This window comes from Streptopelia decaocto (assembly GCF_964273445.1).
Source record: "Streptopelia decaocto genome assembly, chromosome: 7".
Lineage (NCBI taxonomy): Eukaryota > Metazoa > Chordata > Aves > Columbiformes > Columbidae > Streptopelia > Streptopelia decaocto.
The window spans coordinates 56467399-56484058 of record NC_138661.1 but is presented as its reverse complement, the minus strand read 5'-3'; the positions used below and the strand labels follow the sequence as shown (position 1 = coordinate 56484058).

The following is a 16660-nucleotide window of genomic DNA, read 5'->3' as shown; positions in this document are numbered from 1 at the left end:
GAAGAAAGTGAGCTCCAGAAGGTTCTTTAATACACAAATTTCTAATCCCTAATTTGCATTTGGGTTCTTCACTGACCCTCCTTCAGTTCAGCTGTACTCTTTCTGTGTTGTGGGCATAATTCTGATGTGTCAATGAAGAATATAACAACTCATGATCTTCACTTGTTAAGGATGCCGTCATTTCTTTTCATCATAGTTATCACAATTGGTTCGTGCAAGGTACTAATCGCAAGGATGCCCAAAACCTTCCAGGAAGCTTAGGAGAGCTTCTTCCAGAAGTAGTCTTCCTTTCAGAAAGTACAGGCTGCATTAGTAGTTTCTGGAGTGTTTCTTTATACTTTATCTTGTTTATACTTTATCTTTTCTTATCTTGTTTGCACCCAGCTTACCAAGCGATCCAGGTCTCCATCAGTCATCCTCCTCTCCATTATTTATCACTTCTCTAGACTTTGTCATTTGTGCGCTTGATAAACAGCATTGTGTATGTTTGTTGCTGGGCAGGGGGGTTGGGTTTTGTTTGGTTTTCTTTGGGGTTTTCTGGGTGGTTTTCTGTTTGTTTGGGGTTTTTGTGTGGTTGTTTGTTTGTTTTTTATTGCTCGTATTTTAATCTGACCTGAAAGATAGATATTTAGCATTATTCTACGTGTTACAGAACCCTACTAGAAATACTCAGCCAGGCAGTGATTCCCATTTACATCAGTTTTTTGAGACCTTTGAACTGCCCTATGTTTTGTCCATTTAATGAGCACCTTATTGATTTTTTGCTTGTTCTAGTTTCATAACAAAAATAATGTGCAGCGTCAAATCAGACGCGTTAAAGTGCCGAAGGAGATCAGTATCAATGCTGTTAAACTTAGAAGAAATTTTTTATCACTGCAGTTGTACAGCGTTTCTTTCTTCCCTTGGTTTATCATGAGAATGCTGCTTTGAGGTATGAAGTCTTAATTGGCAATCTTCTCACTGGCCCCCAGATGGCACGACTTTCTGGGGCACACCAGAAACCTGTGCTAGAGATGGAGAAGAAGCCAGGAGTTGCAGACCTTGGGAAAAGGCCCACGTCTTGTCTTTAAGAAGAGATCTTGTAGTCCCTCTGCCTCCATTTGTTTGGCTAGAATACTCTCCGGTCCACCAAGCGGGGAGCCTGTTGCTATTGGTGCAGCATGGTTAAATTCTGGAGAGGAGGCTCACATGGTGCAGTAAAACTGGGTCAGACATTGTCTGTGCTAAAGAAATTGTAGGTGTTGTGAATAAAAATTGAGAGTATCTACCCACCTTGCAGTGGGGTACCAACAGATGGCTGCACAATGTCCTCCAGGTTTCTGGCTGGTCTTGACCTCCTCGGATGATGTTTATGTATACATACGTTATTCTACTAGTAAATGTATGGGCGGGGTTTACTACTTCCTACTTTGAATATTTTTTCCTCTACCTGAATTTAGTCCATTACAGAAACTTTGACCACCAGAAATACTTCTTACTTGTTTTTTATTGGGAAGAACAATATAATTGTCATAGCCCAGGAAACTTGACCAAGAGTGAGGCAGGAAGGACTATCTGTAACACAGGTGTTAACTATCATTCAGCTGTTTAGCCATCTTTACATCTGTGATGTTTCGCGTTCTCGCTAATAGGTAAACTGAAGTGTGTAATATTTTGAGGGGGAGTTCTGCTACACTCCCGGGTTCTGTTCTCCTGATACTAAGGAATGCTTTCAGGGTCCTAGAATAGGAATAAGGGCATTGCTATGCAGCCCTGTATTTTAGGAAAGCATAAAGCAATTGTATTTTTTTTTTTAATTTTAAAACATTTTCTGTTGCCTTCTACACGTAATATTTCTTTCTCTCTCAATTTTAACTATTAGTTCTATTAATAGAAGGAACTCAAGTTGCCATCACCATCTTCTCTACTGTCTGTTCTCTCCTGGTAATTTGAATTTTTCTTCTTGGAGAATTACCCTTTCCCATAATTATATAATTCCTTTCCTTTAATAGTTTTAAAGCCTCTATCCACATCTTATTTTCCTCATCCAACAGTTCATGGTATTTGTTCTACTAGTCAAATTTTAGCATAATTCATTCCTAAAAATAAGTTTTCATACTTCACACTGTACTTGCACCACAAAGGGAGTGCTTTATCTAGGGGACAGTCAAAGGAATTTATTGTTGGCCACTTCCTCTATGTGGCTTTGAATAAGAAAAAGCTGAATACTGCGCTAATATTTAGTAGGTCAACCATCGTGAAAAATTAAAAGCTAGTCTGATTTTGTGCCCACAAATGTAAATATGCCTATCTTTTATATCTGAAGTCCAAAAGGAATATTGCTGTGTAAGGACCGGGAGAAAAAAAATAATATAGGTGTTTCATAATGGCTTTATAGAGCAGTGTTTCTTTGAATTTGCCGGTGAGCTGAGTGCAGTTTGGGAATATGTGCTTCATTACCTGTCTGGGCAGGCGGTGTCAAGCTGAGAGCCCCTTTTCCGTGGTTTTTGGTGAAAACCAGCTCTGCTCCGGGGGGCAGGAGTGGGGCTGGCTCCCTCCCCACCGCGGGGCTGGGCTGCCGGCCACGTGCGCTGGGCTGGGGAAGAAATCTTTCAAATGTATTTCGGGAGCTGCTAGCAAGACCGTAGCCTGGTCATTTGTTTCAAAAGATAAACTGTCGTCATTGCTTGTGAAGGAACATTTGTTAACCTTCACATTTCATGAAACACTTTCTTGCTCATTTTTTAATCATGAAAGAATGAAATTGGATCTGGAGTTGTTATCCTTGCGGTATCACCTCAGTCTCCAGCTGTGTCTAGATGTATCTTTCAATACATTTTGTCTGAGCAAATAGATTTACCATTTGTTTCATAATCATGGTTCCAGGATTCCTACCTCTAATTATTTTTGATAAGCAAATGCTATTGAAAAAACTTCTTCTGGGACAGAGATGCTGAGTGTTCAGCTCAGGTGGCTCCTCGCAGCCCCCACACAGCAATGTGCGTTTGTTCCTGGGCGTAATTAAACATCCACCAGGCTCCAGTTCACAGGGATGGTTTGGGTGTTGCATCAGGATTTCTCAGGAGGAACCAATAACTTAAATCTCACTGTGAAGTGCTGATGAAGAACGTGATTTTTCCTTTTTACTCAGCATGGTGCCCTCACACAAGCAAAGGCGAGTCAGGCTCGCTATGACAGGAGCAAAACTGTCGCTTCTGCACATTTGATATGTTGGTGTTGGGAACGTTTTTCATCATTTAAACTGATTAAGGCCTTAATTAAACTCCAAAGAAAGCTCAAAACCTGCATTAAAAATTATGGTGATTCAGTAAGAGAGAAGGGCTTTCCAGGAAGCCCTCATACTGTTCTCGGTGAATTGTATAGATATTCTTTTCACTCATCTTCCTACGTGTTTTGGTCAGTGCTGCAGCCTGAGGGTTGTGTGGGTGCCTCGATGGACGGAGCAGCCCTGCGCACGCCATCAGAGGGACAGAGGTGTCCCCGCAGGACTGCCATCCCCTGGCACCGCTGCCCCTCAGCACTGCTCGCATCATGGAAGTTCAATTTCCCCCTGGGCAGCTTCTGCTCCAAACAAGTCAGCTGTCCCATACTGGCATTTCCAGTTGTTGAATACTGGTTTTTGCTCTGGTCCAAATGCCCCAGAGGGTTCATTCTGATAGCAAATTGCTTTGGGAGGCCTTTAGATTAAGCATTCTGTACCCAGAAAATGTGCGGGGTTTAATTTTGTTGCGGGATGTGAAAAGCGGTCTTGCATAAACATGGGCGCCCTACTCTTGGGCACAGGCAAATACCCTCCTCCTGGTGGGCTTCCCCAAGCTGGTACTGAAGGTCCTAAGCCAAACAACTAAACCGTGGTTGGACGTGTAAGTACAAGTCTTCAGGAACTGAAGCGCAGAATTCATGTTAATCTACCAGAGACATCAGTAATACCCTGAATGTACCTTTAGCCTGCAGAAACTGCAATGCCTTAGAAGCAGCAAGGGGAGTTTTTGAGGTTTTATTTCCACCTGAGGAGCGCAGTGCACATGCGTGCACAGGGAGTGTGCCCTGCCTGCTTTTCAAGGGACACGTTCAGCGTGGGGAGGAGGGGTATAAATGCAGTGTGGTTGAACAAGTGGTATCTGCTCAGAGCCTGAAAATGTTGCAAAATTGGAGTGCTGGTCTTGCATCGCAACAGGGAGCATCTTGCATGCTATGTAGGATACTCTCACTTCTACACTTGGTATCTATACAGATTAAGAAGCATTAAATAGGCTCAAAATACAATATGTCTTGGCAACATTGCTATGCTTTGTGATGTTAGAGATGTCTTTTCTCCGTAGTAGCTGTTTCAGGAGTTTCTCACATCCCATGCTTTTCAAGATAAACAGGCAATGCTTGGTTTGTTCACTTGCTTTTTTTCCTCCTCCGCAACCTCCCAGTGAGGGAGAAAGCTTATGGGGGGTAATTCTTCCCAACTGTGGCACACTAGTATGTCTTTACCACTTTCAACCTTTGAGTTTTCTGACTGCTGTTTTTAAACTCCCCTAAGAGGCCACTCTTGTGTGTTGTGTTCACTGGTGCCAGAGACAACCAAGATGGGTTCTGAATTTGGACACTTCAGTTATACTGTAAGGTAGGCTGTGGCAAGGGAGGAGGGCTTGGACTTCTGCCTGCTAAGAGTCCCAACCCCACTGTAAAGACCTCCTCAAACTATGGAGGGAGAGACCAAAGGAGTAAAAATAAGTCAACATTCAGATGTGTTCTTCAACGGAAAACACATGCCCTTGAGCAACCTTGAAGTTTATGCCCAGTAATCTCTGAACTTGCGGACACCCGCCCAGAGGGCTTTTTTGCACTGCACTGGTTCAACTCCTCCTGCTATGCTATCTGTGAATGCCAAACCCTCTGGCATGCAAGATGTAAATTCTTTGGCATTGAGCCTGAAGGCTTCATGAGAGGACAGCTTGACCAACTTCATTAGTATCAAAATGCATTTCCTCTCCTTCAGCTGCCGTGGCTTGCGACTCCAGCACTGACAATGGTGTCCTGCAGAGGAGGGTGCACCAACTAACACATATTTACCGTGATGAGATGCCCATCGCTGAGGCTTTCTCTGGATATTATACAAAGCCTGATGGCAGGGAAGTTTGGAACCTTGAGTCTGAAGTTGCCTTTAAGCTTATTCTTTTTAACTTCTTAAGCGATGTCCAGGCTTTCCATACAATTATTGGCATATTCAGTACTTTGGTCAAATCAGACTTGTAGCTCAGCATATTTCCAGCGTCCACAGATGGGAAAAATACTGATTGCAAGCTGCTAAGAGCCATCCTCACTGGAAGACTAGTTGTTGGTTTATTTCAAAGGGTAGACTCAAAACCTTTTATTTTCATGACTATGAGTTTTGGGTTCATAAAGCAAGTCTTGTTCTACAGCAGGTCCTGAAGGAGCTAGGAAATAAATGGCAGTAGGCGTATAGGGAAGGTATATGGGAAAACCTGCTTCACCTGCTAGCTGGAGAAGATATGAGTATGGGGCTAGGTAGCTCTTAAAAAACTTGTATGTCCAGATAATGTGGATATACCAATATATAAATATGTAGCTGTACACAATATCTACAAATGTAGATATTTCATAGAATCATTTTGGCTAGAAGAGACCTTCAGGATCATAGAGGCCAACCATTAACCTAACTCTGGCACTAAACCATGTCCCTAAAAACCTCTTAAACACCTCCAGGGATGGTGACTCCATCACTTCTCTGGGAAGCCTGTTCCAATGCCTGACAACCCTTTCCTTGAAGAAGCTTTTCCTAACATCCAATCTGAACCTCCCCTGGTGCAACCTGAGGCCATTTCCTCTCATTCTATCACTTGCGACATGGTAGCAGAGACCAACACCCTCCACGTTACAACCTCCTTTCAGGTAGTTGTAGACAGTGATAAGGTCTCTCCTCAGCCTCCTTTTCTCCAGGCTGAACAGCCCCAGTTCCCTCAGCTGCTCCTCATCAGACTTGTGCTCCAGACCCCTCATCAGCTTTGTTGAAAAGAGGACTATACACCTGTTCATAAGCATTTAGTCCTCTTTTAAGTCAGAACTCTTACCTTTCAGTGTTGGAAAAAAGTCTCTTGTTCGGGAGAATTATCAGCCACAACTCAGCAGTTTAATTTTGAACTTGCCATGTTCTTGTATTATTTGAAAAAATTCCAATTGACACTCTCAACCTATCCTTCTGTACCACACTATTTATATATGCCAGTCCTGGTTCCTTTTTTTCTTATTTTTTGGTCTCCTGTGAAGTCTAAAGCTCCAAAATTTTCACTGTTTCTGTGGAGGGAATATTTTTCAATTGCAAGATGCTAGCTAGTCAGACACTAGGCTAGAAAGAGGAGAAGAAATGAGGGACTCTCCTGTAGGCAATGACTAAACAGATTGTTGTGTCTACTGGTGACAGAAATATGCAATTGGGATCTCAGTTTAGCTACCCTGCACATTTTGGTTGGAGAAGGGAAAATCTCTTAAAAGGTGCTAAACTCAATGTGTTCATACGAGAAGTTCCTTCCTGTTCTTCCTACAGTAAGGACCCTTTGCCACTCTTTTTTGCCCCCAAACCTGCAGGGTGGTGTTGACTATACTGTAGTTTGAATTAACTTCAGGTGTATTCATGGAGCTGGTGAGATCTGGATTATCGTGCAGAAGACTGCTCTTTAGCCCAGACAAGACTACATAAAAAGAATCTTTTGACAGTTGCCTCCTGCTTCGAGGAGTGCTCCCTCCTTTTCCCATTAATTCATTTGCATTCACTGCTGGTCCTGTATGCCAATTAGCTTTAATTTTTACTATACACACTGACATCAATGGCCAATGAGAACAGCATGTAGCAGGGTTTTTAGTGTGTCTATAAACTACAGAAAATTGTCCTTGGACAAACTCCTGCTTTTAGACTGGCTGACAACAATAGACATGGTTAAGTTCAGGCTAAGAGCCATTAAACATAATTACTACAACAGGGTAAAAGTTTAATTGTGCTAAATTTTAAATCTGCGTAGTCTATGCTTATTTACAAGCTGGCTAGGCCTTCCTGTTACATAGGAGGGAGTCAATCTGTACTTATAAATAGTTGTCTTTTAACTTCAAATGGAGACAAAAAAAACACCCTGTTTTTTTAGAAGAAGCAAAGCAACTCCAAAATTAAACCTTTCTGTATTTTCAGCTGCTTTTATGCCAATGGCTCAAAGCTGGTAAGTAGATGCTGAGCATCTTCTGATAGATTTTATTTATTTATTTTTTTCTAATATACTTCAACTTTGTGTGTGTGAATGTGCGAGAGAGTATTGCATCTGTTATGAAGGTGTTTGGGGGATAGAATGCAGATCAGTTTGTTCATATGGGGTTATTTTAAATTTAACCACAGATGGGACTTGGGGTGAAAGATTTCTCTCCTGCTCCTTGTCTTATTCCCCTCCTCCAATAATGTTAAGCTCCTCACCTCTGAAAGTGTCAGCTCAAGTAGCTTTTGGGTAAGTATCTACTTATCAGAGGTGGCAGGGTTTTTGTTTCATTGAGTTTTTTTTTTTTTTTACAAGCAAACAAAAAGGCAAAAGTCTGTGTTCATTCTGCTTTTTCTTTGAGCAGATTAAAAAAGAAATAAAATCATGTTCACTGAGCTACAAGTTACAGTGTATTTTTAGAAGCGTGGTGAATATACAGGGCTCTAAATCACTCCCTGAAAAGCAGATTAAAATTAGGAAGTGCTAGCATAAGTGTGAAATGTTCATCTGTTGGGAAAGGGAGGGTATGGAGGACTGTGAAACTTGATAGAAGAGAAGAAGATTAGCGTGCTGACTAGCTGGAAGCTACATTTATGTAGACATTAGAAGGCAACAGGATTTCAGCTGGACAGAACATAAGCTTCAGATCTTATGCAAACAGTCAAAGCTGTTTAACAATTGGTTTACCCCCAAAACCCCTGAAAGGAGACAGGTGAATACGATGCCAAATACATTTTTCATGTTTCTTAAGCTAACTGTTTAAATAGTTAAGTGAACATCTGTCCAAATTTCCCCATCATTTCCATTTAGAAAAGTCTCCTATTTGAAGGCTGAAGAAAAGCGCCTGCTTAACAATGCAAATGGTGCTGTCTGGGGCCCCTTTATTTTGTTTAATCTAGATTGAGCTCCACACAACTGCGATGCTAATGAATAATGGATATTTTATACTTGTGCATGTAGCAGTGCTGGGCATGGAGCAAATCTAGGATTAACCTCCCAGTTTTCCTGCCTAACTCATTTTTTTTAGTTTGCTGTGACTCAGGTACTCTACAAACTCATACCTGGTTTTACAGCAAATGGCAAAACCCCAGCAAAAGCTGTCAGGTTTTTCTGTGCCCAAGTGAGGTCCTGTAGGAGGGGGAACTACTTTGGGGGAGGGATGTCTGTATTAATGGCTTGATTTGCGAGCGGGTGCTGAATGAGAGCCAGGGTGTTTCAGGGTATAGACCCATACGCTTTTCAGTGCTGCATTTTTTCAGTCCTGTCTGCTGGCGTTAGGCAGCCGAGCCCACGCTCAGCTGCCTCCCCTGCCTGCTCACAGGACTGGGGAGAAAGGGGCTGCCCCATTACCGATTACATGGTCTGAGTTTGCCCGTGCAAACTACAGAGCTGGGGTTTTACTCTGCCTTTCAGCTCTCATGTGAGGGAGTCTTAGGGGAAGAAATTTTGGTACTCCCTTCTCAATTTTTTAAGACCTGCACAAATGTTTCCATTTGGTTTGTGGTGTTTAACTTTCAGGGAAAACATTGTGCTGTTTCTTCATAGGAAATCTTGGGGTTTCCAGCCAAGTATAATGAAAGACCACTGATACCACTTCTAATGAAAAATAAGGGTGGCTTTTTTTATAGCTGGAGAGCAAGCTGACTTTGATAGCACGGTGCTGTGGGAGGGTGAGAGAGTTGTGTGGAGGTTTCTGTAACACTGCTGGGTGTTTTAATTCACAATTACTGGCCAGTAATAATTAGTATTGATTAGCTTGGCAAATTGCAGGTTTAGAAATTGGTTATAGATTTTCCTGATGCTTCTCATCTGCCTGTTGTGGAATTGGCCAGAACCAATGGCTTGAAACAAAGCGCGAGCCCAAATCTGTCTGCGGGCAGCGACGCGTTGCATGCCCAGAGCTAATGGTCAGCAAGAATCGTAAGTCTTGAGGCTCATCACCCTAAGAATACCATTTTTATCCTCTCCTAAGCAAAGTAACTAACCACATGAGTATTGACCACAGTCTTGGGTGAAGCTTGTTTTTTTTTTGGCCTGTTGCTTCATGCCCTGGCTGGTTTGTGTGGCTTCTACGTGGCGGTGACGTGTGCTGTCCCTGGTGCCGCAGGGGTCTGCAGGGATGTCTTGGAGAAGGGCTGGGGGAAGGATGCTGCAGTCTTGGTTGAGTCCCCGGGCGGGAGCTGTAACATCAGCAGACATCTGGGGAGACAGATAGCGAAAGCCGAGATGGAAACGGCAAAGCTTCCAGTGCTGAAGGGCTGTCCTCGAGGACCGGGGAGCTGAAGTGGAACAGCTGAGCATGCTGTTCAGGCCTCGGTGGAAGGGCTTAGCTGGCTCCCGGGAGGGACACGGAGGAGGGAGAAGCGGGGCACAGCCAAGGAGGGCGGCTTGCTCTTGGAGATGCCTTGCAAAATGCTGTTGTACTCACGGTGAGAGAAATGGTGCTTTTTCGTTTTAAACAGCAGGTAAGCGAGGTTCTTCCTGAGCCATATTATAGCCTTGCCTGCCAGGGTTGGCAAAGTCTGCAGGTCTTCTGCGTTTTGCTGCTGGAGGCTGCCAGCCTGTCCCTCCGTCAGGTTGTGGCCAAGAGCACACACAGAGGAGGACGGGCGGCTCCGAGCACCCACCCGCCGCTGCAGAGAGGCAGATAGTTCTTGACTGAAATTTTGTGAGCCCCAAAATAGTGCTCTAAGTGTTTAATGCTTTTCTTCATTAGACAGCAAATTAGCCCTAGGCTCGCAAACCAAATGAAGTTTCATCTCAACAATCAGAGCCTGCTCACCAGGCAGTTTTGTCCCAAGTTCCCACACACTGGTTGGTCAGCAAAATGGAGACTGCAACTTCTATTTATTGGTGCAATACAGTATTTGATACTGCTAATTACACTTAATTAGTCCTTCCACCATTTAATTAAAATGGCTTCTAATGATTGTGCTTCTTTGGCAGGCTCTTTGGTACCACCGGGAATTGTGCTGCCTGCAGTAAACTGATCCCTGCCTTTGAGATGGTGATGAGGGCCAGAGATAATGTTTACCATTTGGACTGCTTTGCCTGTCAGCTCTGCAACCAGCGGTGAGAACACAATTATACACACAAACACAAAATAATTTATACCTTTGCCTGCAAAATGTTTGATCCAAGCTACCTGTCTGGGGCTCGCAGCCTGCTGACATGGCTTGGGCTTGTTTATTATGCCGACCTGGGTGATGCATGTAAGTACCTGTAGCCCCTTTACTGCAAATCCCCTTGGAGCTGGTGGGAATTGGGGGGGCACAGGGGGGCACACAGACTGCAGAGCTGGCCATGAACAACGTGGCACAGCTGCTGATGAACAAAACAAATCGCTTCAGCGTCCTTTCAGGATCTACCCTCTTTGTAGAACACAGACGATGGAGACTGGACTTCCTCTGGTAAAAATGGATGTTATTTTGCTTAAATCAGGTTTCTGACAGGGTCAAAACTGGGGACAGCAAAGAAGAAAAAGAGAAGACATGGGAAGGAAAAAAATACTTTAGATTAGTCCTTTTCAACACTAGGAATAAATCCCTTTAGTTATTGTATAATTAACAGGCGATCTTGGTGGTATAATTGAGCGGGGCTTGTGTATTTCTGCTAGGCTTTACCCAGTGGAAAATGCATGTCAAGGAGTATAAGAAAAGGTCAAGCACAAAGTTTTTCCTTGGGCTACCTGTAGCCTTCTGAATTTGGGAGGGTTGTGCAAAATGTTCCCAGCACCCTGTTTTTCGGTGATTGCAGGCAGAAGAGAAGCCCACAGAGCTAGACATGATACGCTGTCATCTTCTGATGCATCTGTGCATCCTTGTCAAGAACCAGCCTGAAAGTGCTGCTTGTTCTTACTGCCTGTTTATTCTGGCTGTAGTGACTGCCCAGGGCCCAAGGTTGTATTTCCCAAAGATGAAACTAGGAGACAATGCTTCATCCCATTTGAAGGTGTGTGAGAGATGACAGAACTTGTGGGAAGATGGAGAACCTAATTCTGTGAAAGTCAAGCTAAAAGCCTGACTTAAGAATTCATCAGTCACCCTAGAACAAAACTCACGGTGGGATCTCTAATGAAGTAGCCGCACACAGTGTGTGTGTAGGTGCAAACCCCTGCCACTTTTCCCACTAAACTTAGGAGACTGCGCAAACTGGGGCGTCATTCTCCTTCCGTGCCCTCTGACGGTGGTGTAGCTCATGGAGGTGGATGGGGTTGCGGCTGGTTGGTGCCAGAGCATGGAGGAGGAGAGCTGGACGAGCCGTTTGTAGCTCAGGTGGTTTACTGGGTCTCGTCGTGCAGGCGGAGGTGGCGTTTGTGCGAGACTGGGATCTCCCGCCAGCAGCGGTGGCAGCGCCGGGCCGGCAGTGACATCTAGTGGCTCCCAGCTCGGGCTCCTGTCCGGGAGCCCTGGCAACTCTTTCGGTTGCCCAGTCTTGTTTTGCCACCCTTGGGATGGGGTCAGCGGCGTGCGCCTGTTTGCGGAGCTGGCGCGTCCCCTCCCCGAGATGGTCCATTTTCTCGCAGCTGGAACAGCTGCTTGGCCATGGGGTTTGTCTCGGCTCAGAAGCGTTGGAGGATGCTGCCAGGTTCAACCCTCAGGCTGGGGTTTCTCCAGCCTGCCAGTGAAGGCCAGGCAGGAGAGGGTTGCTCCCAAATCCCATGCCGGTACCGGAGCTGGAGCACCTCAAATGTCCCTTCTGGCCAAGGCAAGCCATGGCTCTGGGCTGTGCAGTTAGGAGAGCTGGGTTGGCCTTGGAGTCTGCAGGATGAGTATTTGTCATCAAAGCCCTACTTCACACAAGCTTCTCTCATAGAAAAGCATAGTACTGCCTAGTTTTCATTTTCAGGAATTGCTTTTAAACTTTACTCTTTATTACAAAGGCTCCAGAACACCTCTCTCCCTCTTCCCTCTGCAATTGCTGATGCTGGTACTGCCCTCAGTGCAAAGTGCAGTCCTGCTCTGCCCTTAAAGTAACCTCCATGTGTAACCTCCATGTAACTGCCTGGCCGAACGCACAGGTAATCCCCCGCTCTGGCAGGGTCATGCCTGGATGCACAAGGGATTTGCCCAGTCTGGGGGGAGCTGAGTCTTTCTGAAAGATGGGCTGAGTAGACAGGGTAGAGCTACATGTAGATTGTTATTTTTAGCTGACATCAGGCAGCTACAAACTTTTATGACTTATCCTTTAGAGGTAGAATGGAAGTGCTCCTATAACAGACAGCATAGGAAACTTGAACCGAGAACAGTGAGTTTAAGTAACCCTGAAGTCAAAATTGCAGAGATGGATGCCAAAACTACTTCAGAATCAGAAATGCCACCTGAAACTCCACCTTGTGGAAAATATTTTGTTACGGAGACTTTTCTCTAGCTCTCTTCCAGCTTAGTTGCCCTTCTATAGCTGCACTATGTCTATGTGTAGAGCGTTACATGTCAGAGGAAAATCTCTAATATATTTGCCAAGTGTGCAGTGTCTTCATTAGCTTCATTCTCAAAAACATCAGGTTTGAAGCAAGCCCTACAATGCTAGTCAGCCTACTGTGCTTTGAATTGTTAGAAGGTTGACATTGCTTGTCACAACACTGAGTAACAGTTGGTCACTGTTGTAACTGGCTAACAGATCAGTATTACAAGGGTTGCAGGAAACGCAGCTGCTTGTGTTGCCATTACACAAAATGTGGGGGTTTTGCTCAGAATAAAACCACTCTATAGAAATGGCAGGGTGGGTTCAGCGCTGGTTTGTCTGTGCTCTCAGCTGGCGCTCGCTCAGCCAGACGGGCTCTGTGACAGACCTGCTCCCGGGGGGGCTGGTGGTGCCGTCCCTAACTCTTCCTCCAAAGATCTACAGACTGAGACGCATGAAACTGCATCTGAAGTTGCCCCATTAAATCCTCTGTCTCTAGGCACCATGCATCAGCTGAAGAGATCCCAGTGTACTGCTGGGTTTGTAGGACTGGCAGGTATAAAGAAATAGTCACCATTCCAGTGAATGAAACCCTTCTCCCCAAACTTCCCAGGGTATCCCTGCCGTGCATTTTAGTTCCCGTGTGCTCATACACACACAGACCCCCCCTCCCCAACTCCCTAGTTCTCCAGCTCCTCCTTCGGCTCCTCTAGACCCAAATCAGATTTGGCAAGACACAGCTGTTGGTGATGCCAGTGGCAAGAGTGGGTTTTGCATTTCTCCTCCTGGAGATTTATATTGTACTTAGGGTAGGGATAAGTAGCAAGAACCAAGCAGCTGTGTCTGTTATAGCAAATAAAACTACTGCTGGGGAAGGTGTTGTTAAAGTGAGTGTGTGCAGTACAGTTCCTAGAACAGAAACAGTTAATTTAAATTGATATTACTTTTTAGCTTTTTAATCTACAAAAAAGGTTGATTTTCAGAACTACTGAAACGTGCCACAGAGGGAAGAAGACGGAAGGTCTCCAGTGAAATCATATAAAGTCAGAACCAATGCCCAGTTCTCTCTGTACCTGTTTGGCAAAATAATCAAGTTATTTGGAGGTGTCCAGGTGGAAAAAACTTGTGCCCATGTCAGACCTATAATGGAGCTCTAAAATCAGTCATGTTCTTGCAGCAGAAAAATATTCGCTTTTATGGAGATGCCTGCCCAAAGCTGCCAGAGCTACAAATCTAGAAAGTATTTTAGACAAGGAGTAGGCAACTAACCTGCCAAAGCTCTGCCTGGGAGCCAAGGAAATGGGCATTTGAGGTCTGCTAAGTCTCCTGAGGAGGGGGTTCTCTCCATTGATCTTCCTTGAAAGCCCAGCAAATGTTCCACCTCACCAGAGGTGGTACCTACCCCTTCCTCTCGGTACAGAGCTGCTTTTCGGTGCAGTGACCGGGGTGCCTCTGCTTTGGGAACCGGGGTCTGATTTAAGACTCGGTGCTTGGGGCAGGGAGGTGCAGCCCTGTGCTCTGGTCTGTCAGTGCCCCACTAGTGTGACGGACAAAAAACAGCCCCTGAATTGGGTGCAAAGAGCATTATTTGTTATCTTAAGAAGTAAAAGATTAGCTTCTGATTCTTGAGCAAGCAGACAGGGCGCAAAAAGCTATTGGCTGTCAATTCACACCTCTCGGATCTTATATGTGGAACTTTTTTGACCTTAATGGTCAAATAAAATTGTTAAATATCACAAGCCTCTCTGTCAACTTCAAGACAAACAGAACAATTTACATGGTATATAGAGAGCAGTGCCCTGCGCTCAATGAAGATAAAGGTTAGGAGTCCAGCCACCAGGAAATTTCTATTTATTGTTCCGCACTGTACACAAGGGGGTGAGGAAGGACTTAATAGCCAGTCCTTGCCTGGAAATTAGTGTAAATACTGCCTCACCCGAGGGAACCCTGGAAATGTGGATACCAGCAAAAACTTCAAATAATCTCTATGCAATATCGTCCTTCTAATTTCCCGGTTGCAGAGCCAATACCTCTTGTCTGCAGGGACAAATCCCTTCATTGCTCCCGGGCTCCTCTGGTGCGGAACCCGGCAGGGACAGGGAGCTGCTCCCAAGGTCCTTTATGTAGCCATGGCCTGGGAAATGAGCATCACCATGCTGGGAAAAGGGGTGAAAAAATAAAATAAAATAAAATAAAATAAAATAAAATAAAATAAAATAAAATAAAATAAAATAAAATAAAATAAAATAAAATAAAATAAAATAAAATAAAATAAAATAAAATAAAATGGGAAGGGAGCTGGGGAATTAGTACCTGGGCTTTCCCAGGGTCCAATGGCACCGGCAGACCTGGAAATCAAACTCCAGTCTCCAGAGTTGTCTTCAAACCCAAATATCCTCAAATTTACTCTGTTCTAACCTCTGTTCTTACTAATACCTGTTAATTCTTTCTATCTTCCAGATTCTGTGTGGGAGACAAATTTTTCCTGAAGAACAATATGATCTTGTGTCAGATGGACTATGAGGAAGGGCAGCTGAACGGGAGCTTCGAGTCCCAGGTTCAATAACAAACCCTGCTTCGCTGAAGCACTGTGGATGGGCGCTCAGCCGCATGAGCAGCGAGGGTGCCTGTCAGCTTGCCTGCAATATTTTTTTAATTCTTGGTCCAGAGAGGACTATATACATTGTAGTACTTTCCCCCCAACACAAAGCAGTTACAATTTTAGATGTACAGTTGTGCCTGCTTAGCTGAGCACTGCATTGCCTGTATGTTTGTGAGTTTTTGGGGTCTGGGGGAGGGCTCTGTACAGTCTGTTTTCTGTATATAAACTGGAACATTTATTTTATGAAAAATGTAATGCAATTTTATTACTGGTGTGAATTAAAAATTATGAATGTTTCCTGGTCATCTTAGCGGTCGTTTGTTCCCCAAGTGGCAAAAAGCCTGTGTTTCCTGTGCTTGACGTTGAACAGACTATTAGAAATATATACACAGGGCCCTGGAAGCGGCGTGAGTAAAAGCAGAGATGGGAGTTCACACACACAAACTGGGGGAAGAAACGCTGCTGCAGAGTTAGACCTGCTCTCCTGAACCACACAGAGACTCGTGTCCAAACCCTGTTGCGTTGTATGGCGGAGGGAACGGGCTGCGGGTGGGTGATGGCTGGAACCCTTGGAGTCCTGATCAGGTCCCACCACAGCTGTGGGCAGTGCTGAGCTGCTGGATGAGACCATCTCACTTTTCACCTCCGTGAATTCAGAGTGTTTCCATGGCCAGGAGTGCTTGTTGGCTGGTTAATATGGTGTCTCCAGTCCAGGCTGCGAGGCAAGTGCTCCCTCCATCACTGCCAACAGGTGCCCAGACATTGATCAGAATATTAATTTCAAGGCCATGATAGGCAGTGGGGTTTTCCTGTGTGGCATCACTTGTCCAGGGTTCAAATGCACCTGGGTGCTGATGCAGCATTTCTTTTCAGAGCCCTTTCTGCTTATTCTGTGCCAGGTGCTTTGACCTCCCACGTAACGAAAGCGATGTGATTTGAAGCATCTCCTGTAGAAAAGCTCTGAACTGTGCTCCTGCTGCGATGCTTTGTGCAATGATTTTCAAGGTTATGCAATTCATGTGCAACCCACTGGACTGTACCAAACACATTTCTTTGTATGGTGAGTGTCACTTTAATACAGTGCACCAGTAGCTGTAAAGGGTGGGTGCAGTTCTATTTATTTTGTTTTCCTGCTTTTACTTAGATTTACCCTGTTTCCTCTAATAAACAGACACAGAGTACTTTTTTCTTAGGTGACTTAATCAGTTACTGGTCCTGGGTTGTGCGTGTGTTCTCTGAATGGCAAACACCACATGCAGTGCAGCTTTGTGCTGCTCTGCCTGTTTCATGAAATTCTTTTATGTACATCTATATTGAATAATGACTAAACAGGCAAAACACCACCAGACACTTCGTATGCTTCAGAATATTACCTGTCATCTGAAGCTATCTCAGACATCTGGAT

At 44.6% G+C, this 16660-nt stretch overlaps 1 protein-coding gene across 4 annotated transcripts in view; it reads left to right on the top strand.

Moving 5' to 3' along the window:
• Positions 1-15551, top strand: part of LMO1 (LIM domain only 1) — a 62090-nt gene extending 46539 nt beyond the window's left edge. For all 4 annotated transcript variants that reach the window (XM_082058570.1, XM_082058569.1, XM_082058571.1 and 1 more), the window contains 2 exons: positions 10197-10322; positions 15114-15551. In XM_082058570.1, coding sequence (XP_081914696.1) covers positions 10197-10322; positions 15114-15219 — 232 coding nt within the window. In that variant the 3' untranslated portion in view covers positions 15220-15551. The remainder of the gene's footprint in view (positions 1-10196; positions 10323-15113) is intronic.
• The last annotated feature ends 1109 nt before the right edge of the window (positions 15552-16660 follow it).